Raw genomic sequence first — 27114 nt, 5'->3', positions numbered from 1 at the left:
GGAAGAATTAGGGGCGGTGGTGAAGCGAAGTTTCGAGGAGGTACGCCAAGCTTTGGCGCGAAGACTTGAAGCAGACCCGCTCACGAGGGCCGAGGGATTGTCTACTGTGAGAACCTTATTGATTATTGCGCCAGGAGCCAGGGATTTGATTGATGAAACTATGATGCTTCTTTGAGCTTGTTAGGTGAAGAGATGAAGCAATGTATCGTAATGAGATTATTCCTAGCTAGGGGCTCTACGCAGGCGTATCATATTGAGCAAGTAGGTAGCACATAGCCCTGATGTAACGCAACTGGGCCCCACCACTCCAAGAATACGTAATCGCAATTTGGAAAGCTTTAAGATATAGCCATTGAGGCAGGGACCTCAAATTAAACAATGCGAAGATCGTGAAATGCAAGTCGAATTGTCCGAAAAGATCACCGAGGCTTAGCGCGATTGATTGGAGCAATTGCCACGTCTCCAAGATGGAAATCTATGGCTGTCGACTAATTGACCGCTCTATATGTTTTATGAAATGAATGAGATGTTTCGGAAGTAGCCAGCTGATTATGTTTCCTTCTACACAAGACTCTGTCTCTCTAGGGTGGTGTGCTACTTTTCCCAGGTGATTTGAAGCAGCCAGGGTTAAAGATCAGGCTGGGCATATTGGAGGGCAAACCCTGGCGTCCCATCCTCCATATTCTGTGTCCATTCTCGCATGAGGAATTCTTCCAAAAAAAGTAGATCGTAAACTTTAGCCTCCTGGAGCCCAACTCAGCATCTGCAATGCCGTTGATTGCGGGTTCCGCAGATTCCTTCAGTTTGCGGCTTTCTTGATCTTTCTTGTCTTGCGCTCGCTAAGCCATCGCTTCAGATCCCTGATTCCATGGAGATATAGCCAAGAAAAGAAAAACACAGCAATGAAGTTGAAGATGACGAATGCCCAAAATATTCCCTATTTAAGAAGAATTAGACGGTGTAAGATTGGAGTTCACTGGGGAAGAGCTCACATAGTTTCTCCACTTGTGAGAGTAGAAGACGTTGAAAGCGGCAGTCTGCCCAGTTGCATTATGGTCAGTCGCCATCCGAAGTATATGATGTGATACTGAATAGCATAACTCACAAATTGATCTCCCGTGGAGTATTGGCAAAATGCGCACAAGCCATTTCCAGCATCGCGGACACGGCCGCCGGACTTTTGCGCATATGGACCCGCATAGTCCTGACAAGTCAAGCCAGGCGGTGGACTGAAAAATGCCTCTTCTCGCTCGACACACTGAACGGGAACATTATGTGTAAGTACACCCAGGAGACCCTCGAGTAGGTAGTGGAACGGGGTGAGCCAGTACATCCACGACTGCCAAAAGTGCGGCAAAGCGGCATAAGGTACGACGACACCGCAGAAGGAAATGACGAAAGTGAAGAATGAGGGAACGAGCAAGGATGCGAAAAGCTCATTTGGCGAAAAAGCTGCAATGAATTGACCGAGTCCGATGTAAAAGCATTCAAATAGCATAAGCATCATCCAGGTATAACCCGAGCTGAAAGAGTCCCGTGGGAATCCAACGCCCCAGTACCTATACTTTGTCAGCGATATGCTTCAAACATGACACTCAATGATTACATACCAGCAGTTGAAGTAGACAGATCCGGCAACAATGGCATACGGCAACTCTGGGAGAATAGTGCTCACTACAAATGCAACCCAGGAATAAATCTTAGAGTTTGACTCGCGCGATTGGTAGATGCCCCGGAAATGCAGATACCGTGGCTGTAGCTGTTGAATGAGAGGTGGAGAAATGGTCAAGGTCATGAAGATGGAGAAAAGTCTTGACTGCATGTCAATATAGCTGTTCCCCAAATGCCAGAATGTAAAGGTGTTGAACAAGCCCGTAAAGATGTGAAGCATCATTTTTCCCTGCATAGTTTTGGAGTGAGTATGGCTTGGTAATTTCGGAGTAACAACAACTCACAAGAATATAATTTGGGAGCCTCCAATAAGCCACAAAGGCCCTCTTGGTCACTGCAACTATTTGAGCGTACAGAGGCATAGCGAACTCTCGATCATCTTTGGTGACCTCATCCTGCTGCCGGCTCCGGCGAGAATTGATAATGTTCTCCAAGTCATCAGAAAGCTTTTTAGATTCAGGGGAGTTTTCCCACACATCACCCCAGTCCTGTCCTTTGTAATCGGGATTTCCAGCGCCGATAACTTCGAGCATATACTAAATCATGTTTCAGAGTGAGAAAATTTAGTATATATTGGGAGACTCACCTCTGCCGGATTTGCATTCAGAGAGCATTTCTTGCCCCCATTGCGCTCGAAATAATTAATCAATGTTTTGGAATCCGAACCCAGAGCACCATTATACACAACTCTTCCACCGCTCTGGAGCAGAAGCAGTTCGTCAAATTGCTCAAACAGAACGGCCGATGGTTGATGAATGGTACAAAGAACTGCTTGACCGGCATCGGCAAGTCGTCGGAGAAAACGGACAATATTGAACGCTGCCAGTGAGTCGAGACCAGAGGTAGGCTCATCCAGGAAGAGAAGCAGCTCTGGTTTGCTGGCCAGCTCTACTGCAATAGTGAGACGCTTGCGCTGTTCTTGGTTTAGACCAGACCCATGAGATCCAACGGTAGCCCCTGCGATTGATCGCATCTCTAGCAGATCGATGATTTTCTCGCAGTAGCCATATTTCTCTTGCAGGGGAACCTCGTTTGGCTGCCGTAGCAGAGCAGAGAACCGTAGAGACTCTCGGACCGTGGCTGTGGGTTCATGTATGTCCATCTGTTCGGCAAAACCTGTTGCCCTTTGAAAACTTCTGGGAAGTGGTCTAAAATTCCAGATTAGCCTGCGGCTTGGCATCAACATACTGTTCAATGCTCACTTTCCATCAACCAGGAAACTTCCGGTAACAACGCCAAAGTTGATTCGCTGAGCTAGCGCGTTAAGCAGTGTCGTTTTCCTAACATAATTTAGCCACTGATTATTGGCAAACTGGGTATACTCGACTGTACCCTGCACCCGATGCACCCATCAGCGCCGTCAATCGCCCAGGTTTCACAAATCCATTCACACTCTGTAGCAACTTCCGCTGTCCACCCTTGTAAGGGATTGTGTAATTCACGTTCTGCCATGTGAAGATCGACGTATTCTTTGCGATGTCCTCGACCTTTGGATCGCTCTCGTCATCATGGATGCCTGAAGATGGCCCATCTTTCTCGGCCGATTCCATATCTGCTGATGGTCTTCTCCCTTCTATTGCTTTCTCGACAGTTTTCGGTGCCTCGCCTCTTTTAAACACGGTGACAGAGCTCCCACCTGCGTTGGGTTTTTGGATCTCCATGCCAAGCATGGTCAAAAAGACGAAGAAAAGAAACCAAGCTACGATGATACCGAAATTTCGCCACAAGTGAGACCGAGAGTATGTGTATGCAGCCTTGATGTAGTTAGATCCTTGTACAACCAAGCTATCCGGGCTGCTCCCTTGGATCGCGCAGCTTTGATGAGACGAAGATGCATTGGGTCCATCGGGTACAATGTATGGCGGCTCGCACTTGATTCCAAGATTGTGGAATTCATTTGCCATCAACCCTTCGAATGCGTATTGAACTGGGTTAATCCAAATAAGCCACTTAAGCCATGGGTGCATCTTCCACGGCGGAATCAGGTATCCTATAACCCTGAATGTCAATGAAAGAGCCCCCACAAAATTATTGTTTCTCTTACCAGTGTAGACAATCAGCGCTTGGATTGCAACTCCGGTGAGACGCGTAGCTAGGAAAATTTTTAGTAGGACTACCAACATTATCACTAGGAGAATTCTCACTTACCAATATCCAATGATGCACACAGCGCCCCGAGTGAGCGGAAGAATGAATACATAGTCATCGTGAGTATAAAGATGAAAAGCAGGTTGATGAAAAACTGGGAAGCCGTTCGTGCGAGATTTGCCATGCTTTAGAGAATTTATCAGTTCAGCTCCAAGTCACATTGTAGGAGAGCGTACAAGTAAACGATGATGTCAAAGAGTACCACTTGTATGAATACCAATGGAACATCCACGAAAACTTGTGCCAGAGCATATGCTGCGGGTCGGTAAAAAGAGCTAAGCATGTCAGTAACATTTTTTTCATGGTTAGGTAGTTCACTGACAAGCTTTTATGTTTCATCAGGATAGGTCTGCTCTCAAACGCAGCTGTAAGTTCAGCGAGTGCAAGTAGGGCGTTGAACAGAAGGATAAAAAACATCACACCCCCTCGAGTAAAGACTCCAGAGCTGGTGAAAACATCAGTCAAGCAACTCAGGCTAACGAAAATTCAGATAGAGACAAACCTGGTGTCTGGGAGATTATAGAACAGGCTTCCGACAATTAGAGCTTGAAAGACGAGCATGCCCCATTTGCCAACTAGAGCGGCTCTATCGCCCAACATGACAAGAAACTGCCGATGTGTGAGGATTGCAACCTGCTTCCAGAATGGAACAGCATAGTTCTTTGTGGTCGTTTTACTTCTGGCAGCCTCTCTCTCGTGCTTCTGAGTTTCAGTCTCATCCTCGAAGCTTTCGATGTCTGCAAGCGTTGCTTTGAAAACATCGCTTTCCCGGTATACAGCTTGGAACTCCTCGGCAGTTCGCGGGATCCGATCTTCCCATCCAGGTTTCACTCTTCTTGCATTAGGATCACTGACTGATGTCAGAAAATCAGGGGTTGTCCAACGCGGAGGAGACTCGAAGCCGAGATTTTCAAAGTAGGCTTTCGCGTCTTCGGTACGTCCCAAGAATGCACACTTCCCACCTTCAATCAGAATCACCTTATCAAAAAGATTGAAAAGATTCTCAGAGGCTTGATAAAGAGCTACTAATGTTGAGACATGGGCAGTATTGGTGAGACTTCTCAAGCTCTGGACGTATTCGAGGGCGGTGCTTGCATCGAGGCCCCTGGTGGAGTTATCCCAGCATTGAGTGCTGGCTTTTGTTACCATCGCTTCACCAATTGAGACTCTTTTTTTCTCTCTGCGATTTGACGGTTTTAGCATTGTGTCTACTTAGCTTGCATTACAGATTCACCTACCCTCCCGAGATTCCGCGGATCAACTCATTTCCAACTCGAGTTCCAAGGGCATGTTCGATCCAAAAGAGTTTGGCGATTGCCGAAAGAAACGTTTGTTGATAATCTTTTCGACTTTCACCTTGGATACGTGACGCTTTACCTGGGGTTCTGGTTTTGAGAGCAAATAGCAACGTATCCCGCACCGTTAACGTGGCATAGTGAAGATCATCCTCGGGATTGTAAGATACTATTTGTTTCAGCATGTCTGATAATGGAGGTTTGAATGGAGGTTTGGGAATAGCAAGATACCTTCTGAACGATACTTCTTCTTCATAGTGGTAGAGTCAGTCCCTCCATATCGAACATCTCCTTCGATACTCTCATAGCCATATGTTTGATTCCCGACCACTTTCAGAAACGTTGAGCATCCTGACCCAGGCCGTCCTAGAACCAGAAGCATCTCCCCGGGGTGCACGCACCCCTTAACTGGCTGTCAGATAAAACACATATCCTCAGCGTCGAGGCGTGTGACATACCGTGAAATCATCCAAGATAGTCCGTATCTCTGGTTTCCCAGCTCCAACACGCTTCCTTCCTCTAGTAAACAGTCCCTTGATGCGCCTCGGCAGGGCAAGAAATATGTCTCCATTGGTAGGTTGGAGCGCTGCTCCCAGACCCAAACCTTTCACTGTGAGATTCTTCCAAATGACGCCAATATGTCTAGTCTGCTCTTCCTCAGAATTGGCCTTTCGCTCATGCCCAAACATGCGTGAGATCAATCGCTCGATCTGCGCCCACTCGGCACCTTCATGGCCAGAGGCATAGCTCCGTCGATGAGATAAAGTCGTCGCAAGTTCATCGTTGTTCAAACATTCACCCACGGAATACTCATCGGGCCTTTGTGAAGCTGCGCTTCGAAGAGAGCCAGCACTATCTGACGAGTCCGATCGCGATGACCGACCATCATTTCCAGTTGTGTATTCTGATGCGATTCCGGCATTATTTTTATGAGTCTCTGGTGTCATTTCGCTATCGATGGACTGATGTTGGTCCATCTTAGCGCCCATATTATGGAGATGCTCGGTGATTGCAGGGCAGCAGCGTAGTATGTAGCCGCGTGTCACAGAGGTGTCACCTGAAGAACACTAAATACCGTCGGGTCTACGGGTCAATGTTTGATAGATATTGAAACTCAAAAGATTGCTGACTAGGATTCGTAGTCATTACGTCAAGTATCACAGCATCCAAAAACCAGCACTATACGGAGTAGTCGGTCTCGGAAGACCAACTTCCCGACACCGAGCTTAAATCCGAAAACGAACTCAAATACCGACTGGCAAGATGACGGCTACTGCAGGGATTTATGATTATGTGAGCTGCATATCCCGATCTGAGCAGTGCGACCATACAAGTTGCCCTGCAGATGCAAGGTTTCCGGATAGCTCTCATCCGGTCAATCATGAGGTCATTGATCTCACTGACTTCTGGGTCGAACTCAGCCGGGGAGAAGGCATCAAATATTGTTAACAATTCTCTGTGTTATGATTTCTCCTGCACGAAATATTTCTCCAGAAGAGGGGCTATATAGTGCCTACTTACGGAGTAACAATGAGTCAATTCCATTGACTCGTGATCCAGGGATGATTACAGTTACCTTCCGATGTTGTACCATGACAAACTTTCTCGAGAGCTGCCTCAATCAAACTATCTTAGCTTCTACAGAGACTTTGTGCTTATTTTCTCAGCTCGCTGGAATTTCCCGACCATGCTCAGGGGCATGTAGCCTTTTTCTGAACGTAATGTTCGCGCACTTACAGGGCTACATCTTTCCATAACTAGGAATATTGGAGGAAGAGTCTCGCATAAGACAGGTAAACACAGAAATGGTGCTCGACCGTCATCAATTTTGAAGAACCATTAAAGGATGAATCGAATATTCAATAAGATATCGCGCCAGAAGAAGTACCACGTATCGCTAGCCGGTGATCCGCTCGCCGTCACCCTGGCATCATCACAACTGGCAAGGATAGCAGATATGCTATAGATTATGAATCGCCCAGATCTACATCTTATGACTCGAACTTGGTGATCCAAATGGCTATGTAAGTATTGGTATATTTGTAAACTCCCGTAGTCTCCTACGCTGAATTTGAATCCGAAGTAACGAGCTTATTCACAATAGCAAGCATAGCGGCAGAGACCGCGCCAGAATTCATAGTGATGTCTTTAGTTCATCATTCAAGCACGCAACTATTACGGCACAGAGACCATATTGCTACTTATACAGTTCTAACCCGGTCTAGCATGTATGACTCTTCTTTGGATGCCGAAGTATCGTATTAGTGTCGACCTATTTACCACTCAATGCAGCCCAAATCTCGGCGACACCGTCGCTTGTTGCAAAGGATTTTGGAGATCTTCAATCCAGTCACTTCGAAAAGGAAGAAAATGAAGATAATCTACTTCCCCAAGTAAGTATACTATCATACACGTGTAGTTCGACGGCTTATCCCTCGTCACAGGACGCCGAGCTCCCCATGCGATATCGACAAAAAGAGCACCATTGACAACTACACGCAAAGCAGTGACAGTGTCGATACTCCACCTCAATACAGCCTTGTCGTCAGTACAGGAAGTTCTGAAGCACTACGTAACAATCTAGAAGCCAAAATCATTGGACTCTGGAAGAAAGTATGGCTAGGCCTGTATGAGATTGACGTTAATGAGCACCGCCTTCACGCCAGTCGACTTGAAGCGCTCTACCTTGGTACCGGGATGACAGGATATATGGGCAGACTTAGAGTCTTGAAAAATCCGGACTATGTCGGTGTGAACAACGGCATTGCATCTCTCAAGATTTTCGACGGGCTATCTATAACAACACTCCAATCTGTTTTGGAGATCTTAAGGGCTTATGAGAGCGAGATTGACAATTTGGAACGGCTCTATGCTATTTTGCGGAGAAACCAGCGAGGTCTGCGGGAGTCGACCTGGAATGTACCGACAGAAACACTTCGACGACAATATTTGACTATTGCGGAACCGATGGAGAGAAGAATTAAGCAGTATGATATTCGGATGGATGTTTTGAATCATGAGATGCGGGATGAAGTCATGTCAATGGGCGACTGCATTTCTCAGCCCAAAGGACAACTAGTCCTTGAGAAAAATTTCCCTGGTTATTGAGCACGTAATCTAGTTGTGCTGTTGAACACTGCGTTTTGAGTCATCGGTTCTCGGGAGAAGGAGGAGAGTTATCTGACACTTACCCTGGCTTTCTATTCTATTAATAAGACTCGTTCCTGTATCAATAAGCCGCTGTCTCGCTGAGTGGCTCATGAGGTCGCCTTTTACAACTAGAATGTATGGGCCTGTGAAAACAGCGCCGAAACTGACAGCCTGTGACGCCAGAAACGGCCACGATTCCACACATAACTTGGACAGGGAGCCACCGCTTGACCGCCCGCTGCTCGGCATCCCCTAGTTAACGTAATTCCCGCTTGACCGGGACACCCGGTTGAGCGGGACACCTACCCCCATTAGAAAATTTCAAAATCGATTATCCCAACCAACACCTATTAATTTAACTAGATAACACGATTTTTACATGAAGTAATCCTGTGCCCAATTTGTCCACATCCACTGCAGGTAGGCGGAGCCCTCCTGACCGGTTGAATCGGCTGATTAGGCAGATCGAGCTGTTCATGCGATACTACCTCATCAGCTTCTACTGGCTGAATTAGCTGCTGAGCTAGCTGTAGGCCCTCTTCGACGGTTAAACCCTCTTCGCAGGGTATCTGCTTATGCGACCGATTGCGCTTATTGACTACCTTCTTATTGGCTGCGCGTAGATTCGTATTATCCTTCGTAAGTAATGCAGTGGTATGTAAGGATAGATAGGCGCCCTTAATTATCTGATTCACCGTAGTGTTGACTGGGCTCGGAGGGGTATTTGACTGCCGGTGTAGTAGATCCTTTAGCAATGAAGCTTGCTTCTATAGCTGAATCACTGTTCTAGGCGTTTTTGGTATAAATTAGCTAGATCTGCTACTTAGCCGGCTTAACGGTGGTAAAGGCGTTCGGATAGAGATATTAAGCTTTGAAAGCACTCTTTCTATATCGACTAGTACTAGACTACTAGCTACGAAGCTATTCTAAATAATAGATAGCTTTTAGAAGGCTTCTAGCCGCGCGTGTTGATAATTCTCTAAGAAATCGTACTTATCGATATAGTTATATCCTGTGCGCGTAAGATCGCTCACGAAACAGCTATACGCTCTCTTGATTACTACAAAGTAGCTAATATCTAGTAGTTATAGTAGATATAAAGAATATATAGGTATATAAAGAGGTATTATGTTGTTCTCTACGTAGATTCGGTCGAATTAAGGCGTAAGATAGCTACTATAACCGTCGAGGATCAATAAGCAAAACCGGCCACGTACGCGCGAATTCGTTAACGGGATAAAGAGCTTTTATAACTAGCGTAGGCTAATCTCATTAGTAGTCTAGCTATTAGCTAAGACTTTAAATCGCTAGTCTTTCGGTAGGTTATCGAACTAACTAGCAATAGCAACTTTACCTTTAAAAATCATATATAGCAGTAGCGAATAGCCGTCTGCGTAAATTACTTCGATCGTAGTAACCTATTCGCGATTTCCTAGCTATAAAAGACGTCTCCGACTGTAGAATTCAGCTCGCGTAACTACCTTCTACGAGGATATAAGGCCTATTACAAAGCCTGTCTTATCAAAGTTATAGATATCCTCTAGTTATATCCCGTTCTCGTTAATCACGCTTTATACAGTCGCAAACTAGGCTCGTAGGGCTTTTAGGTCTTCGTTTAATACGCGCTAGTAATCGTATCGCACTAAGTAGCGTGTTCGAAGCTCATCGCGACGTTTAACAAATTTTGTTAGCTAGTTCTTACCAACAGTAAGCGGAGGTTAACTACCGCGTGCAGCTAGTAGGATATTCGCTATCTCTCTAATAGTAGCGGGCCTAGGCGCTGCTCTACGCGAATCCATAGAGAGAATCTATTCAGTAAGCGTATCCTCTTCTAATTAAGTTAATTTATAGCAACTTAGGCGCTTATCGACGCGTACAATTCGGCCCTCAGCGCGCGTATACAGTGTTGACTTCGGTATTGCATCAAGGCTAGCTACTGCGCGAATAGATATAATACGGCCATTTTTAAGATCATTAAGGGCTAATAGAATCTTGCCCTCTTGATTGACTAGTTTCTACGAGGATTCAGTGCGAATTAGTGGCATTGTAGATGGTTGAAGTTGGTATGTAAGTAGGAAGACGCGATTTTGGATAGGGTGTCCCGCTCAACCGGGTGTCCCGGTCAAGCGGGAATTACGTTATTCTGCACCTAACCAGGACTGTTAGTCATCTACCTCTCATCCTAACTAAGTTAGTTATGTTAACTAGTTAGTTAACTTAGTTAGTTGTCATTGACTAACTATTGACGCTATTTCAACGATTATTCCCCCCTTTCTACTGGCGACTTAAACCAACGCCGTAAATGGCTCCCCTCTGTATCTAAATCTAGGGTCCCATACTTTTTACCTAAGCGGCTATAAGATGCTTTGTCCGCCCTCTCCCCTTCTTATCCTAACTCTGCTGAATCTATCGACCTCGATACAGTTTATTATCCATAGATATCCATGAATACTGACGCAGGCCTAAGGTGACTGGCCTTTCCCTTTTTAGTAAACTCAAAACTTAGGTTAAAATCTCGAGTGGAATAGCCTTAATTTACGGAGACAAGAAAGTCACAATCGGCTACAGTGCACAGGGATTTATCTAGCCACTAGCCAGCGAGCATGACTTCTGAGCCAGTAGAATTTCTGCGGGGAAGGTGTGAAGAATCGGAATGTGTGAAGAATCCCCACTTCCCCGCCTCCACACTTTTTACGCAAGGTGTTACCCACTTATTTTACCCAACTGCACTTATTTTACCGAACTGCACTTATTTTACCCAACTGCACTTCTTTTACCCAACCGCACTTCTTTTACCCAACTGCGGTCCTTTTAGCCGATTGCAGTCTTTTTAGCTAACTACAGTACCGAAGCCGGCACCTGCACCGGAAACCCAGAACTATAGAGCCGTCCCGTCCCTGGAAACAGGCTCAAAACAAGCTCCACTCATTCAGCCGCCAAAGTTCACGCGCCAAAATCCATATATCCGAACCGCTTCGTCTTGCGGGGAAAAAGGATAAATAGTCATTTCCGCAGAATATAAATAGAGGTAGAATATTAGAGCAACATTGACCATCGCAGGCTTCTCTTTCAGCTACACACATCCATTCACCAGCATTCAATTCTCTTCAATCGTCATGAAGGTCACTGCAGCTTTCGCAGGTCTCTTGGCCACGGCACTCGCCGCCCCTGCCACCGGACCTGCTCTGGTGTCGCGAAGTGCTGGAATTAACTACGTCCAGAACTACAACGGCAACCTTGGTGACTTTACCTACAACGAGGGTGCCGGAACATATTCTATGTACTGGGAGGATGGTGTAAGCTCTGATTTTGTCGTTGGTTTGGGCTGGAGCACTGGTTCCTCTAAGTAGGTGACAATATCCTTTAATACAAGTCTAGGGTCTAACGTTTATTAGCTCTATCACCTACTCTGCCTCCTACAGCGCCTCTGGATCTGGCTCCTACCTCGCTGTGTACGGCTGGGTCAACTCTCCTCAGGCTGAATACTACATCGTCGAAGACTACGGCGATTACAACCCTTGTAGCTCAGCCACAAACCTTGGTACCCTGTCCTCTGATGGAGCCACCTACCAAGTCTGCACCGACACTCGGACCAACCAGCCATCGATCACGGGAACGAGCACGTTCACTCAGTACTTCTCCGTTCGACAGAGCACACGCACATCTGGAACGGTGACTGTTGCCAACCATTTCAACTTCTGGGCGCAGCATGGGTTCGGCAACAGCAACTTCAATTATCAAGTCCTGGCGGTGGAGGCATGGAGTGGTGCGGGCAGCGCCAGTGTCACGATCTCTTCTTAAGAGATAAGGGGCTTTGTAGTCAGAAGACTTGAAAGCCGAGTTCTCTTTCAGGTGGTCTGATGACCGGACTGGGGGTTTTGGCAATTTCAAATGTCGAATGTCGAGACCGTATATGGTGTGGCGGGGCAGAGCTGTCGGCGGCTGCGTTTTCAACTCGAACAGACAATCTATCTATCGTTTTCTCCCTCTTGCTTTTTCTCGCTGCTTACTCTATCCCCCAATAATATGACGTAGTTCACGGGTGAGTGGTCAAAACGGGCGAAGAGTTAACTCCTCCCCAAAAATAGCAAGTATGAGCACAAAACCACATGGTGAAATTTGAATTTTCCCCCTACCACAACAATGTACTAGTCCCCCTGCTCCGCACTCACTCACATACAGTATACCCATTTAGCATCACGTAACACTCCTAGATCGGAGAGCTGTTTGACTTCCTGACTGCTAAGGACTTCACGATGCCGAAGACACTCTGTTTGTGATATGTTGCGCGACTATTGCATTTAAAAGATCCGATAGATGCTAGAAGAGCAAGGGTAGCATCAGAAACGGGGTCAACAAGATATATCTTTGAAAGTTTGAATAGTTAGAGAAAAACAGTCATGTTTCATAAGTATTTTGTACTGTAGTGCTTGGCATGCTAAGAGACCCACTATTTTTTTGCCAGTAGAACTCAGAAATATCTCGTTCCTTCGTGCAATGAAACGAGGAATAACATGTCATAGGTACGGAGTACTGTCAGTATATATATGTACGGCGTGGGTCCACTAATACGCATTAGCCACAAGGCCGCAATCTGATCTACACAACAAAGCATGCCAAGATCTTCTGCTTTTTTATATTGATGCCCAACGATCGTATTGTAGATCCTATTTCGTACGAGGAAACCCAACATTCCTATTTTCCTTCTTATCAATTGAAGTTACCGATCATGTTATAAAACCCTTATATTTTACTAGTTAAAATGAAAAAGATTGAATTCATTTCCGTTCCAGGAGAATCATTATCATCATTGTGGTATATCCGCATATACGCACAATCGTATTCTGCTATTTCCCATATGGTAACGTCCGACAGGTACTAACATCGCAGCGCGCCGCTTCGTGTCGTGCGTATGTGAGGTAGGGCTTAGAGAGCAGACGGAAGTACCACAGCACAAATACTGCAAACCTAACTGGATCTAGTAATTCACAGGTCCTAATATTATAAGGATAATCTGAATAATTTCGACTTACCCACTAGTAAGCCAACCTCAACTAATACTAGCTGATGTACCAGCATATTTTATCACAAGATTACGGAACTGCCAGCGGAGAATAGCAGGAGCATAAGGTAGTGCTGGGCCCGTAATATGCAAGGTTAAATGAAATAGTCTTTTGTTGCACCTATCCTCTATCCAGCACGCCGGTACGGTACTTTGCTGAACACCCCACGATAGGTACCTAACAAATTAAATACCAACAGAAGAACGACTACTATCAGCCACACGCGAATCCATTGAAAGCAATGTCCAATCTAAGATAATGTTTCGAATTGTGGATCCCCACTCAGAGGAGGTTGTTATTTTAATGGGAACAGTCACATTGAATCAAAATTTCTTCGCAGTAACACTACGTCACTATCTTGTGATCGTAGATTGAGCGCCCTGATATCGGCACGAGTAAACTAGTCAGACCATCAAACATCAATTACCCCAGCATTAATCATGGCCCGAGACATCATGAAACCATATCCAAAACCATCACTCTAGACAAGGTAGAGAGACGCCATGGAGAGAACCACCATTACAGTGGCCAAGTTACCCAACTCAAACTTAGTAGCAGCACTAGCAGCAGTCGAGCTAGATGCGGGGGCAACGGTCGACGAAGCAGAAGAAGCCGACGAAGCGGCGGTGCTGGCAGCAGCAGTGCTAGTAGAAGCCAAGGGTGTCGAGGAAGTCACGGTCAGCATGCTTGAAGATCCAGCGAGCGGCGTGCTGACTGGGACCGAGCTCGCTGGGGCAGAGATGGAGGAGGAAGTGCCAACAGGCGAGGAGCCCGAAGGTGCTGGGGTGCTGGCAGGGACTGGGGTAGATACAGGAGCAACAGAGGCCACAGAGGATGACGAGGCAGCAGCGCAGGTCGAGTCAGCGGTAAGCTTGACGCTCACACACTGGCTGACAGAGTCGCTTTCGGTGGTGTAGATGTTGTCACCGTTGTTCTGACCGGTAGCGCAGGCAACGAAGCTAGGACTCCCATTGAACTCCAGCCCCCCGAGGAGCTCAAAGAGAAGCCAGAAGTACCAGCGCTACCAGCATCACACTGGAATTGGGTAGTCTCAGCTGATAGAGATATACAGTTAGAATTTACGGTGGTCAACCATGGAATGGAGGGGACTTCTTACAAGTAACCACGCAGCCACGGCCCTCACTATCAGTGATAACACCTCCATACAGGCAGAACTTGGCGGCCAAGAGGCTGTTGTCGCCAACACGGACCTGTCCATCGCTCAGTTGTCCCAGAGAGCCGGACTCATCACCTGATGCGGTGAGGTGGAAGCAGCAGCTGTCACTGCGGCCAACGAGGGCGTTGGCACCGACAGCCAGAGACGCAATGGCAATGAAGCTCTTCATTGTAGCAAGGGAGTGCAACGAGCGGTTAAACGGGGAGAAAAAGGTCTAGAAGAGGAACAAGAGAGTGGCCAAAATTCAATTGAGCCAGAGACGGTTTCAAGACCAAGGAGTCATTCCAGGGCCAAGAAAAGAGCGGATAGATACTTATACCAGTCTCGCGGCATGATTGTGACAGGGCAAACAACCTAGCCCAGCCACCAGGACGTAAACAGTCGTGCGTAGGAACTTTGCCTTTGTGCATCATGCGCCAAGCTCGACCTACTCTTTCGGAGCTGGTAATTGGCTGGATAGGAACGCTTAATACGCCACTCGTCCTCTAAAGACCGGTTAAACAGGGTATTTCAATGACAGCGTGGGGTGGGGTGACGCTATGGCTGTCAAGACGCGTGGCTTTGACTGGACCTCTTGCGCCCTATAAAGTAAAATAACAAGATACGCTGCAGCCATTGCTTTGTTTTGACCTCTCGAGTGGCTGGTGGTATTCTTCTACTGCAGAGTCTACTGTAGGTCTTTGCGATTACAGTCCCATGCTTGTTCACGACTATATACATCTTGAGAGAGTGACATGAGTGACATAGGCGGATAGACACGGGAAAAATAAAAAATCCCACTCTCTATATAGATAGCATGTCTTCAATGGGAAAGCTGAACAAAGAATTCAATGCCTACGAGCTCCCTTATCTTCACCGTTATGATTTCTAAAAGTGGGTCTGTTTCCTTGTTCTGTTCCTTGTAATTCAGCTGTGGACTGTGGATCCAGGTACAGCAGGTATTTTCCAAGGTTATGGCGATCAATGCGGCAGGTACATACATATAGCCGTTGGGTTAGAATTCTGTTATTTAAAGCTGCCTATGAAAGGGCCAGGTGGGTTCCATGATATGCCAAGTTGCCTGGAAATACGTCAGTTTTGACTTCGGCTCGAGGCCTCTCCATCTGCCATCTCCTGTCATATGACAACAGCTAACAGGCCCGCCCAGTTCCAGACTGCTACCTGAGAGTAGTCGTAGAACTTGGTTTTCCTTTTCCATATCTAGGTAAAGCTTGTCGGTAATTGTACCTCGTAGAAAGCGGCACAGCTCGGCAATTGAGTCGATTATGTGGGAGGAGAAGGACCATGTAGACGACAAAGCATGTTCTATGGCAATTTCTGCTGCCACGATCCAATTTCGAGTATTCCAGCCGCCAAGATTCATCTGCTGCACTCGTTCTGGGATGGCATTGTTCATTGTCTAATAACTTTACTCATACTCATCTCGGAACACCATGATCCTCTCGACATCCTTTCCATTCCCATCATGCTCAATCCAGGCACGCCACAACCCACCACAATTAAAGTCAAAGACCACATTTCCACGCCGTAGCTTTCTCAACTCTTCAGCAGAATCACCAGTGCACTCCGTATCAACCTCAATTCCAATAAATCCACCCTCGCCTTCGCCAGTGATTCCCCACCGGGGCCCAGCAGAGCGCTGCAGCGCACCACCCGGGCCAGCTACAGACTTGACAGCCTGGCCAACGGAGAAATTTTGCAGCCGAGATAGCGAGGCGACTGAATGTGCTGCAGCTAGTCGAAGGAACGAGTCGCCGTCCCCGGTCCCTGAGATTGCCATGGCTTTTCTTGCGTATCCATGTACGCTAGGTGGACAAGATGAATAGGCTGGAGGATCAAGATTTTGACCCCTAGGACGTGAACCCAGGCAGCTCCGCAAGCTATCTTTCAAGTTCCCACAGAACTCATGCACACCAGCCATGGTGCCAGTGACGACTTTGCCCATGAATCTTGGCGCCGGGGCGGGTACGTCGGTATTTCCGTGCGAGGCTACAGGAGACGCGGCCTCGAGAGCGAGAGCGATTGTATGTCCCGGGAACATCAGATCCCACGCCTCGGCCCAGAACCCAGCGCCCAGAGTCGGAGTATCTCCAATGCGACCGGGAAGCTTATTCGTCTTACCACCCGTACTGGTAGCAACGGCCAGATTGCCCCACTGGTCCAGACAGACACAACCAACCGTGCCCTGACTCAAAGATATAGGTTCGTCTTTGCCCTCCAGCCCCCGTTGATGCTCGTCCCAGCGACGCTGTGTCCAGAACCATTCATCGGGCTTGAATTCAAGACCCCACTCCCGAGCAAGAGTCTCCACATGAGGCCCTGCGAGCTGGGGGTGCATGCTACCACCGTCGTGCGTAGGTTTACCATGGGGAGTCTGGCCGGTTCGCAAGAGCGATTCGCGCGCGAGTTGGATGGGATGCCGCACATTCCTTACATTCATGACAGCTGCGGCCTTTTTCATTTCCCCTGGTCGATTCTGGTTGGGATCTTGAACTGTGGTGACCATGATGGAAGCTTCCATTTCGATCGTGCCCGCTGTAGTGAAGACGCTCGCACGGCCACAATTGAATAGTTCGTCATCTTCCATCAACGATACAGCGTGAACAGCGGCATCGAGGGCGGAGGCACCGTCTTTAAGGAGTGCATGGGTTGACCGGAGGTAGGATTGAAGGGAGGTATGGTGTTTGTCGTAGAGATCTGGTGGTAGCTTATCGCGCCGAATATTGCCTGCACCTCCATGGAGTATTAGGGCGGGCTTGAAAGTCGGTGTGATTTCGGACATTTCGCTTGTTGATGAATGGGAGGGTGTGGAAGAGGAGAGGTCTCGAGAGATGCGGGGAAAGATAAGGCGGAGACGTCGACAATATTCGGCCTGCGAACCCGGTTATGTGTGCATCACTATCGGATCATTTCACACCGTCGAAGGAAGCCGATCTGCCAATATTGTCAATATCAAGAAGTAGTCCCCGCTGAGGTCGATGCTAAAATGAACAAAAGAGCCGAGTTGGAAAAGTGCGACCGAAGCCCTAGTATATGCAATAAGAATGCGTATTATGCCTGTTACCAATGCGTTAATGTACAAGACTCCACCACGTCCCGATCCTAACGCTCTCTTTTTGTTGCAGCAATGAGCAGAGATATTCTTTTGTGTGACCAATTAGCCACGAGATAAAGAAACCACACGCCGGTCCCGATCCTGGGAACCAGCCAGAGGATGCCGTCCACAAAATACAATGCTCCGAAAACAAGGGCCGAGGAAAGGCGGTATAAAAAGCGTAAACAATGGAAAAAAAACAAGGAAACAAAGCAGAAACCTCTATGCCATGTCGTTTAAGAATAAAAACCCAAACCGAACACCTGAGAAGGGAGATTCAACGTGGGGATGTGTATGAAGACAGAGATCGAAGGTGGGTTTGTCGGCCACCGGATGAGTGAGTCGATCGCGAGAATGAGGGTATGGAGGATTTAAGCGAGAGCCTTCTGCTCAGAGGGAGGGGGAGGAGGGAGCTAAATCAGGACAAAAGTCAGCGAATGATCATAACGAGATATTGCGGCAAACCCGGAACAAGCGTACCTCGAGCTTGGTGTTATCGGCCATCATGCGCTGGAAACCGATACCAACACCCTCAATGACACCCAGGAAGACGGCACACATAATGGCGGAGTTACGGGCGGCCTTGACACCACCACGAACAGCCAGAGAACCACCAGTGAAGAAACCAGCGATAACTAGAAATCGGTTAGAATACGGTTCTGCAAGTATTCAAGAGTGACAATAACGTACTGCTGTTCCAAGGATCCTCAGTCTTGCGAATACCCTTAATAGCGCAGTCGAATGTAGAGAACTGGACATGTGTCAGAATACAATTCCACAACAATGCATCATAACCAAGTCAAACTAACCAGGCCACCCCAAACACCAAAGTTTCCACCGAGCACAGGAGCGCGAGCCTTGATGGCAGTCAGAGCGCCTATCCGGCGCTCACCGTAGGGGCTATTACGGAAGCCCTTGACACCGTGCCAGACAGCACCACCAATAGCACCCATGCAGAAAGCACCACCGAAGTCGCTCAGGGCGACCCAGGGACAGGGATCTCTGGAGTGATCCATTATGTGTGAAGTTGAAGGAAGAGGAGGAAGGTCGGGTGAGTAGGGGTTTTTCGAGGTCGGAAAAAAGAGGACGCAAGAGTCGCGATCGACAGTAAGAACAATCAAATCAGATGACTGCTAATGTCGAGGATAGATAGGAAAAGTGTCGCGATGGACAGGGAGAACGAAAAGGCAATAGCCCAGGGCGAGAGGCAAACCAGCGATGAAGTGATGATGTCGGGGGTGCGGGTGGAGGACTTTTTCTTCGTCTTTGCTTGTCCGGGGGAACGTGACCTCACGTGATGATAAACCCGGTCGCCACCGGGCAATCGGGAGCTTCAGGAGTCGAGCCTGTAGGATTGGGCTGCCACATCCGGGGGAGGCAAGAGAATAATCCGGGCCAGCCATCATTACGTCTTAACGCTCGGGGCTGTGATGAAAAAATTTTTAAGTCGTATACTTTGGCCATAAGCAGACTGCAAATTTTATCGGAGAGTATACGGCGATCGCTCGGCATTCCGACCGAATTCTGTCTCTTCATCCAAGTACAGGCTTTTTCAAGTGCCGCACATCCCTTCTACAACCTGATCATACCAGCCTTTCAGGGGATCCTTTACCCTTAAACAAACATTTGTACGGATACTTTACTTATGATGCAATACAAGTCAATATTGACAACAAACATTTGAAATGAAAACACACTGCCAAGAGATGTATTAACGATGAAATCACTATGTATTAACGATGAAATCACGATGTGACAATGGCTAAAAGGTATCAAAATATATGCAAGAAGACCCAAACTCTCGTCTGCTCAATTTTCATGCCATCAAAACTCGCCCCAATCAGATCAGATTTCCACGCAGCTCCTGCTCACGCTCGATCGCCTCGAACAGTGACTTGAAATTTCCAGCTCCAAAGCCAGAGAAGTTGTGTCGCTGAATGATCTCAATAAAAACGGTCGGGCGATCCATCATGTGCTATCGCCACAAGTCAGTACTACTGTATGAACGAATCTCTTCCTTTATTGTCTAGGGACTCCACGTACCTTGGTGAACAATTGCAAGAGGTAACCACCCTCATCAAAATCAATCAAAATATCCAAGCTGCGAATAGTCTCAAAGTCTTCCTTGAGAACCAGACCAGACTCCTTCAAACGAGCCTGCATGTCGGTGTAATACGTGTCGGGGACCTTGATAAACTCAACGCCACGTTCCTTCAAGTTGGTAATATCGCGGATAATATCGTCGGTCAGCAGGGCGATGTGCTGCACACCGGCGCCGTTGTAGAAGTCTACATATTCCTCGATCTGGGACTGCTTCTTGCCCTTGGCGGGCTCGTTGATGGGCATCTTGACGATCTCGTTGGGAGAGGCCATGACGATACTCTTCAAAGCGGAGAATTCACTGGTTAAAGTCAGTTTCTTATCTTTTCTAAAGAGGTCAGGACTTTCGCCACTGGTCAACTTACGTGCAGATTTGACTGTCGTCAACGGACCAGAAACGGTGGAATCCAAGAGCTTTCTCATAACTGAAGGTTCGTTAGCAATCTGTCCTTCCATACGAATCACAAAGGAACTTACTATTCACAAATCTTATCCATCTCGTTCCAATCCTGGTTACCAACGCAGTGATCAATCCGCTTAAGATGAACACCAGGCAAGAACTTGGCCACAGGATCCTCAGCCCCGCTCTCAAGACGATACCCAGGCAAGAAAGCACCATGATACTGGCCACGCTCGATAAGCGTATGCGTCGTCTGACCATAAGTCTGAATAGTAGCAACCTTGACCTTCCCACCCTCGTCCTCAAGGACACGAGGCTTGGAGACAGACTTGGCGCCATTCTTGACGGCAGCATAATACACAGCATCAACATCGTCAACCTCAAAGGCGACATCCTTCACGGCATCGCCGTGCTGCTCAAGGTGGTAGTGGATCTCGCGCAACTGAGTCTGCTCCTCGGCGCTGAAGCGGTCGAGTTGATCCAGAGAACGGAGGGGCGAGGTCAGAATGAAGGTGATGTCGCCGTTGCCGATGACGTGGGAGCAGATGCCACGGCTGCCGGTTTCAAGACCGCGGTAGGCGATACGCTTGAAGCCCATACGGGTGATGTAGTAGCTGGCTGCTTGCTTGGCGTTGCCGACATACCAGTGGACATGGTCGTAGCCGCGGTAGCTGGCGATGGAGGCCTCGTCGTTAGCGGACGGAGGCGGGCTGGTAGAAATAGCTGAAGGAGCCATTTTGAGTGTTTGTTTTCTCTATTGAACTTGCTGGTTTTTTCTTCTTCTCTGAGCGGTTGACGGTTCAGTCAGATGTAAGTAATGGTTGAAGAAGATAGACGGGGAAGTAGGTATTTTGATAGTTGATGGGAAAGAGTTACGTTGGAAGGACGCCACTTATCAAGTCTTAAACTAATCTCACATTATCCAGTTTCCCTCTATTAACCGCATCGGATATCTCAAAATTCATTCATCATTCATCGGCACGTTTTTTTGCTGGTAGGCTTATGGATAATGCGCGGGTTTCGGCTTACTTCCTGCGCCAGCCGGAAATATCCGTCATCAGCCGGGCCAAGTTGCAACGGTCAGGACATCGCCGCTTGGAGACTCGGTGGCCTTGACGTGATTGCTATGACTTTTCTTCTTCCAGAAATAATCAGAAAGACTTGTTTTCTCTGGTCGCTCTTACCTGCAAGTCAGAATCATTCGTACTGGTTGACTATTGATTCTACGGCGTGTCCCAACACCCATCCCGACTTATACTCTATCCAATAAACCCCACGGGAACCATCATCATGACGAGCATCACACAAGCCCGTCCATCGTTGACGAACAACGATGCCGCAGTCCTCCAAGCCCTCTTCGACGCCGAATCCTCACCCTCATCCGGCATCACAATCGACTCATCCCTCCCATCCTGGCCAGCAACAGTGAACATCTCCCAAACAGACCTCGCCACCCTAAAGGCCCGGGAAACACAAATAATCCTCAAACTCCAAGCCGGCGAAACACCCAGCCAAGAGACAGTGCGCACAGCACTGGAAGAGCTAAACTCCCTCCTGGAACAATACCCAACCTACCCACCCGCCTACACAAACCGCGCCCAGACACTCCGTCTCCTCGCAGACCTCGAATACAACCAGCACCAGCCTGGACCACAAACCGCCGAATCTAGCACCGACGAATCTCTCTTCACCCCCGAAGCCGCGGAGCTATCATCACGGATCTTCGCGGACCTAGGGCAAGCGATTACACTCGCTACGCCGGTCTCGCCCGCGGATCCGATTTCATCGGCGCAGGCTAGGCTTTTGGCTGATGCGCATACGCATCGTGGGTATTTATTGTTGAAGGCTGCACGGGTGAAGAAGAGTCTCTCGGGGTTGGAGGGGGAAGCGGTGGGACCTGAGCGGCTGCGTGGGCATAGTGCGGATCAGTTGGAGGAGATGGCGAGTCGGGATTTCTTCTTTGGGGGTCGGTATGGGAATAAAGTTGCGCAGCAGCTTGCGGTGCAGACGAATCCTTATGCGAAGATGTGTGGGGCGATTGTGAAGGAGGCGATGAGGAAGGAGATGGAGGGCTGAATTGGGTATATTTGACTACTTTACGTGCATAATATTGGTCAATTTTGATGTCACGTTATGATGTATAGTCTTGAATAGAGTTGAAATGAGCGGTAAGTCTACAAGATCTTCAATGGTCCTTTCTTAAGATCTAAATAATTCCATTTCTCCATCAATTGAGGTATCATCAAATCATTCCATGCCAAACTAAGCTGCTATTTACACAGATACATTGCTATTTTCCACCAGACCATGCATTTTCCCCATTTAAGCCTTGTTAGGGTTCTTGAAGTGGCGCTTCAAAGGCTCCCAACTGTGCTGGTTGTATTCGTCCTGCACCTTCTCGCAGGTCTTCAGGCCCCATTCGGAGACACCGACCATGAGCGAGCTAGAAGAGCCACGCTGTTAGCAATGGAAAGGAGAAAAAGGGACATCTTCCTGTCTGTACGTACCTCTCAAACATAAACGCCATGCTGCCGTCACCGACCTTATTCGGTTTCAGCTCAGCAGTGCTAGCACCCTCGAACGCATCCGAGTCCGGGCCGTGAGCACTCATCACGTTATGCAAACTAGCACCAGCAGGCTGGAAGCCACCTCCGGTCTTCGCGTCGTAGCCACCATAGATCAGACCCATGAACTCGGACATGGTGTTGCGGTGATACCATGGAGGTCGGAAGGTGTTTTCTGCCACGAGCCAGCGAGGAGGGAAAATGACAAAGTCGGCAATGGCAGTACCGACATGATCGGAGGGACCGGTCAGGACGGTGTAGATGGATGGATCAGGATGGTCGAATGAAACTGAGCCGATGGTGTTGAATCGGCCCAGATCATACTTGTAGGGGTAGTAGTTACCGTGCCAGGCGACCACGTCGAAGGGAGTGTGGTTCTGGCGGGCGGAGAATAGGGTGTTGTTAAACTTGCTGTACAACTTATACTCGGCGGGTTCCTCCTCGTCATCAAAGGCTGCGACGGGGGCCTGGAAGTCGCGAGCATTAGCCAAACCATTGGATCCAATGGGGCCTAGCTCGGGCAGCTGATAATGACCCTGGTACAGCTCGCAAATGTAGCCTCGCACAGGACCGGCGGGGAGAGTCACGCGGTATCTAGAAGTGTCAGTAAGCAGCGATACATAAAGGCAGGTTAATAGTAAGCTTACCGGACACCACGGGGAATAACTGCAATCTCATTGGGACGCAGAATAATACGACCCAGCTCCGTCTGGATATCCAAAACACCATGCTGAGGCACGATCAGGAAATCGCCATCTGCAGAGTAAAAAGCTTCCTTGCCCATATCCTTTCCAGCTGCGTAGAGCAAGATACCCAACCCCTGCTTCAATGTTGGGTCTCCCGAGCCCGCAACCAGGTGCAGACCGTGAACCCAGTCCACTTTCTCATCCAAGTCGAAGGGGTTCCACCGCAGCTGATTGGGGATATGGTGGAGTTTGTGTGTCTCGGTGGTCATGCGCGTGTGATAGGAATCGGCATCTTCAGCGACAAAGTTCGCATGGGCGGCAGCGGGGAGTATGCGGTACACCCATGTCTGCTTGTTCTCATGGCGAGGTGCAGTAAAGGCCGTACCGGACAGCTTCTCAGCGTACAGACCATGCGGAGCCTTTTGCGGCGAGTTGTGGCCGACAGGGAGAGCCCCCTCGATGGCTTCGGACCTATCCCGCAGTTAGGAAGATATTACCAAAATTACGGGGTGCTACGTGAGGGGCGTACTCGTGGTAGGAGTCGAAACCGGTCTGGTAGGTATACGGATCCGGGTGGGAGAACTTGGTGACGGGCATGATGGGCGGATGATTTGGGAGGAGAAAAAGAGCAAAGCGACGAGGGAATGTTCAGCCTCTCTTTGTATGATTCTTCGCCGCCGAGGGAAGAATTGACCTCAGTCTGCAGCCCAATGGACCAGCTGCCTCGCTGCAAACGATGCCGCTACCCTTAAGCTGGTCCCACGTCACCCGCGGTACTTGGCAGCAGCACATCCGCGATTATCCCCGCTCTTCTTTCCGCTTTCTCCTTTCGCGGTTGGAGGCGGGGTATCCCTAGGACGGCCCAATTCCGCACTGCTCGGAGCCCGCGTCCGGAGACGTGAACGCTCAACAGTTAAGTTGACCCCAGCAAGCTGTGCAATTTTTATTCCTCTCTCTCTCTCTCTCTCTTCATCATTGTCCCGTGTCACCTGCTTCATCATGGCTTCCTGGTTCCAGATCCCCAAGAACTCTCCGTTCTCGTTGGCCAACATCCCCTTCGGCATCATCTCCGTCCAGTCCGCCTCGCGAGTGCCTGCCATTGCCATTGGCGAGCATGCATTGAACCTGAACGCGTTCGCCTCCTCGGGGGTTTCTCTCAATTGCCCGCGATTCACCAGCACCTGAGTGTCTTTGACCAGCCCACTCTCAATGCATTCGCTGCGCTGGGTCGCCCCGTGCATCGCCAGGTGCGCGAGTACTTGCAAAACGTCTTCCGTGCCGACACCCAATTCCCCCAGGTGCTCAAGGATAATGCCGATCTGCAAAAGTCGGCGCTCGTGCCGCTTTCCCAAGTCACCAACCACCTTCCCATGCAGATTGGTGATTACACTGATTTCTACGCCGGTCTGAACCACGCCTATAACGTTGGAGTGCTTTTCCGCGGGCCGGATAACGCTCTGCAGCCCAACTATAAGCATCTGCCAGTGGCCTACCACGGCCGTGCCTCGTCGGTCGTTCCCTCGGGCACTCCTCTGCACCGTCCCAGCGGTCAGATCCTGGCCAACCCCGCTGCCGATCCCAAGGTCCCTACTTTCTCCCCCTGCAAGAAGCTGGATATCGAGCTGGAGCTGGCATGCTTAATTAGCAAGCCCAACGACCTCGGCAAGCCCGTCTCTATCGAGGAAGCCGAGGACCACATTTTCGGTCTGGTACTGATGAACGACTGGTCCGCCCGTGATATCCAGGCTTGGGAGTATGTTCCCCTGGGTCCCTTTAATGCCAAGAACTTCGGCACGACCATCACTCCCTGGGTTGTCCTGATCGATGCCCTGGAGCCCTTCCGCGCCGCTGGGCTGGAGCCTGGAAACCGCGACTCGCTTCTGCCATACCTGCGCGAGAAGCGTGCCGAGAACGCCTACGAGATTCCCCTCGAGGTTGAGATCACCAACAAGGGCGGCCAGCCTACTCTGGTCTCCAACAGCAATGCCCGCAACCTGCTCTACTCTTTCCCCCAGATGGTTGCTCACCACACTATCACCGGCTGCAATTTGAGGACTGGTGATTTGCTGGGCTCTGGTACTATCTCTGGCAAGGAGGCCAAGACCCAGGGCAGTCTGCTCGAGCAGACTAACGGCAAGAACCCTATCAAGCTGGCTGATGGCTCGGAGCGTCTGTTCCTTGAGGACGGTGACACCATCATCCTGCGTGGTACGGCAGGTACCGAGGGTAATTACGTCGGCTTCGGCGACTGCGTTGGTACCATTCTTCCCGCCGTCTCATTCTGAAGGGAGGATCAACTATGAAAAAGAATGAGGAGGACCTTGATGATATTCCACTTTGATGTTTTGATGAAATTGCCATTTTGGGAGGGTAAATATGAACTAGAACTCGCAATAAACATGCATGAATAATCCGGGCATCAATCTACCGGCAAGAAAATATAAACTAGTATATCCTGCACCATCACAATCTTCCCCGGTCAAATCCTACCTCTCCACTAGCCAAACACCTACTTGGCCCTCAAATCCTCCGGCGTATCCGGCTGCGTCTGCCAATGCCCCTTCTTAACAGCCTCCTCCGTCTCCAAATTGCTCACAATCCTCTTCACAGTCGGAAACGCACTCAAATCCACCCCGACCCTCTCCGCGCCCCAAGCAGCCGGCACAAGACAAACATCCGCCATTGTAATCTCATCACCAACACTAAACCTCCCCGCCGACCCCTGCACAACAGCCTCATACGCCCGCAGTCCATCCTCAATCAACCCCCTCGACCAAACCGCCCGATCCGCACCCAGCGGCGCAACCCGCTTCAAGATACGCAGGTTCGTCACGGGCTGGACATCGCAGGCGATGATTTGGGACAGGGTACGGACGAGCGCGCGAGTCTCCGGGTCCGACGGGAGCAGGGCTGGTCCCGTGTTGGGGAATGCTTCGTCGAGGTATTCGAGTGCGGCGAGGGATTGAGTGATTGTCACTGTTTTGGGGATGGATGGGGAGGAGGTGTGGGTTATTATTAGGGTTGGGACGGTGGCGGAGGGGTTGATGGTGAGGTGGGCTGGGGTGGATTGTTCGTCGTGGAGGAGGTTGATGAAGATTGGGGTGAAGGGGATGTTTTTGAGGTGGAGGGCGATGCGGAGGCGTGCGGAGCAGGAAGAGCGGAAGTATGTGTAGAGGGTTACTGTGTCGGACATTTTGATAGAAGGTGGATTGTAGGGGAATGTCAACATGAGATTGTGTAAGTAGAAGGTAGGAGTTCAGGTATACTTCGTATGTTCAGAGCTTGTACTATTAAGTACATACGTTGTGATGCCACGGACCCTCTTCCGGTTCATTCGAGCGACAATCCGCTGGGGGAGGCGCGGAAATTCCGCTTTCCCCGGCCGTCGCTTTCCGCTGGGCAAGTTGTGGGGCATAAGCTTATGATCTGCATATCTAAAAGTCGCATCAGATATGATGATCAGATCAAAACACATGTACAAAATGACAAATACTACTACCCAGTGCAACGAAATGCAATTGAGCCAAGAAGTGCGAACAATCTACTGCGCCATAGAGTAGATGACATCCCTAGATGCAGAGCACGTTCAGTGTCATAGTATATCTCAGCACCCCATAGAGCAATTTGAATGCCCATTATACCAGAGTAATTAGGAAATTTCCGTCTACCCGGTCGATTTTTAGCTTTTATTATGCAGCAGGACAAGTAGTGCTTAAGTATAAGTAAAATCTTAAATCGTCTAGACGCTTCAATCGCCAATCAACCC

At 48.9% G+C, this 27114-nt stretch overlaps 11 protein-coding genes across 11 annotated transcripts; 4 read left to right on the top strand and 7 right to left on the bottom strand.

Annotated features, from left to right (window-relative positions):
* Positions 1-799: 799 nt before the first annotated feature.
* Positions 800-6091, bottom strand: N7458_002272 (putative ABC transporter; the record flags this gene model as incomplete). The annotated part of the gene is made up of 16 exons (XM_056905655.1): positions 800-937; positions 993-1037; positions 1106-1559; positions 1611-1900; positions 1956-2207; positions 2258-2819; positions 2874-2951; positions 3004-3661; positions 3716-3763; positions 3820-3944; positions 3996-4094; positions 4142-4264; positions 4322-4999; positions 5058-5283; positions 5346-5517; positions 5573-6091. The coding sequence occupies 16 exons, from the start codon at positions 6089-6091 to the stop codon at positions 800-802; spliced, it is 4467 nt and encodes a 1488-aa protein (XP_056769762.1).
* A 1393-nt stretch (positions 6092-7484) lies between these two features.
* Positions 7485-8222, top strand: N7458_002271 (uncharacterized protein; the record flags this gene model as incomplete). The annotated part of the gene is made up of 2 exons (XM_056905654.1): positions 7485-7507; positions 7559-8222. The coding sequence occupies 2 exons, from the start codon at positions 7485-7487 to the stop codon at positions 8220-8222; spliced, it is 687 nt and encodes a 228-aa protein (XP_056769761.1).
* A 3158-nt stretch (positions 8223-11380) lies between these two features.
* N7458_002270 (glycoside hydrolase family 11 protein) lies at positions 11381-12065 on the top strand (the record flags this gene model as incomplete). Its single annotated transcript, XM_056905653.1, has 2 exons — positions 11381-11610; positions 11660-12065. The coding sequence occupies 2 exons, from the start codon at positions 11381-11383 to the stop codon at positions 12063-12065; spliced, it is 636 nt and encodes a 211-aa protein (XP_056769760.1).
* Positions 12066-13808: 1743 nt separating this feature from the next.
* Positions 13809-14673, bottom strand: N7458_002269 (uncharacterized protein; the record flags this gene model as incomplete). Its single annotated transcript, XM_056905652.1, has 2 exons — positions 13809-14348; positions 14452-14673. The coding sequence occupies 2 exons, from the start codon at positions 14671-14673 to the stop codon at positions 13809-13811; spliced, it is 762 nt and encodes a 253-aa protein (XP_056769759.1).
* Positions 14674-15912: 1239 nt separating this feature from the next.
* N7458_002268 (isoaspartyl peptidase/L-asparaginase) lies at positions 15913-17286 on the bottom strand (the record flags this gene model as incomplete). The annotated part of the gene is made up of 1 exon (XM_056905651.1): positions 15913-17286. The coding sequence occupies one exon, from the start codon at positions 17284-17286 to the stop codon at positions 15913-15915; it is 1374 nt and encodes a 457-aa protein (XP_056769758.1).
* A 683-nt stretch (positions 17287-17969) lies between these two features.
* Positions 17970-18614, bottom strand: N7458_002267 (protein transporter TIM17; the record flags this gene model as incomplete). Its single annotated transcript, XM_056905650.1, has 4 exons — positions 17970-18011; positions 18079-18233; positions 18289-18349; positions 18408-18614. 4 exons carry the CDS (start codon positions 18612-18614, stop codon positions 17970-17972), a joined length of 465 nt encoding a protein of 154 aa, XP_056769757.1.
* Positions 18615-19438: 824 nt separating this feature from the next.
* N7458_002266 (4-hydroxyphenylpyruvate dioxygenase family protein) lies at positions 19439-20834 on the bottom strand (the record flags this gene model as incomplete). Its single annotated transcript, XM_056905649.1, has 4 exons — positions 19439-19573; positions 19642-19999; positions 20064-20123; positions 20176-20834. The coding sequence occupies 4 exons, from the start codon at positions 20832-20834 to the stop codon at positions 19439-19441; spliced, it is 1212 nt and encodes a 403-aa protein (XP_056769756.1).
* Positions 20835-21388: 554 nt separating this feature from the next.
* Positions 21389-22174, top strand: hmgX (the record flags this gene model as incomplete). Its single annotated transcript, XM_056905648.1, has 1 exon — positions 21389-22174. One exon carries the CDS (start codon positions 21389-21391, stop codon positions 22172-22174), a length of 786 nt encoding a protein of 261 aa, XP_056769755.1.
* Positions 22175-22420: 246 nt separating this feature from the next.
* hmgA (putative homogentisate 1,2-dioxygenase (HmgA)) lies at positions 22421-23945 on the bottom strand (the record flags this gene model as incomplete). Its single annotated transcript, XM_056905647.1, has 4 exons — positions 22421-22541; positions 22606-23256; positions 23310-23819; positions 23878-23945. The coding sequence occupies 4 exons, from the start codon at positions 23943-23945 to the stop codon at positions 22421-22423; spliced, it is 1350 nt and encodes a 449-aa protein (XP_056769754.1).
* A 402-nt stretch (positions 23946-24347) lies between these two features.
* Positions 24348-25633, top strand: fahA (fumarylacetoacetate hydrolase FahA; the record flags this gene model as incomplete). The annotated part of the gene is made up of 2 exons (XM_056905646.1): positions 24348-24497; positions 24527-25633. 2 exons carry the CDS (start codon positions 24348-24350, stop codon positions 25631-25633), a joined length of 1257 nt encoding a protein of 418 aa, XP_056769753.1.
* Positions 25634-25857: 224 nt separating this feature from the next.
* On the bottom strand, positions 25858-26541 carry maiA (maleylacetoacetate isomerase MaiA; the record flags this gene model as incomplete). Its single annotated transcript, XM_056905645.1, has 1 exon — positions 25858-26541. The coding sequence occupies one exon, from the start codon at positions 26539-26541 to the stop codon at positions 25858-25860; it is 684 nt and encodes a 227-aa protein (XP_056769752.1).
* Positions 26542-27114: the final 573 nt, after the last annotated feature.

The sequence above is a fragment of the Penicillium daleae genome, assembly GCF_028827525.1.
Source record: "Penicillium daleae strain IBT 16125 chromosome Unknown utg000002l_segment0_segment0, whole genome shotgun sequence".
Classification (NCBI taxonomy): Eukaryota; Fungi; Ascomycota; class Eurotiomycetes; order Eurotiales; family Aspergillaceae; genus Penicillium; species Penicillium daleae.
This window is presented reverse-complemented; position numbering and strand designations above follow the sequence as displayed.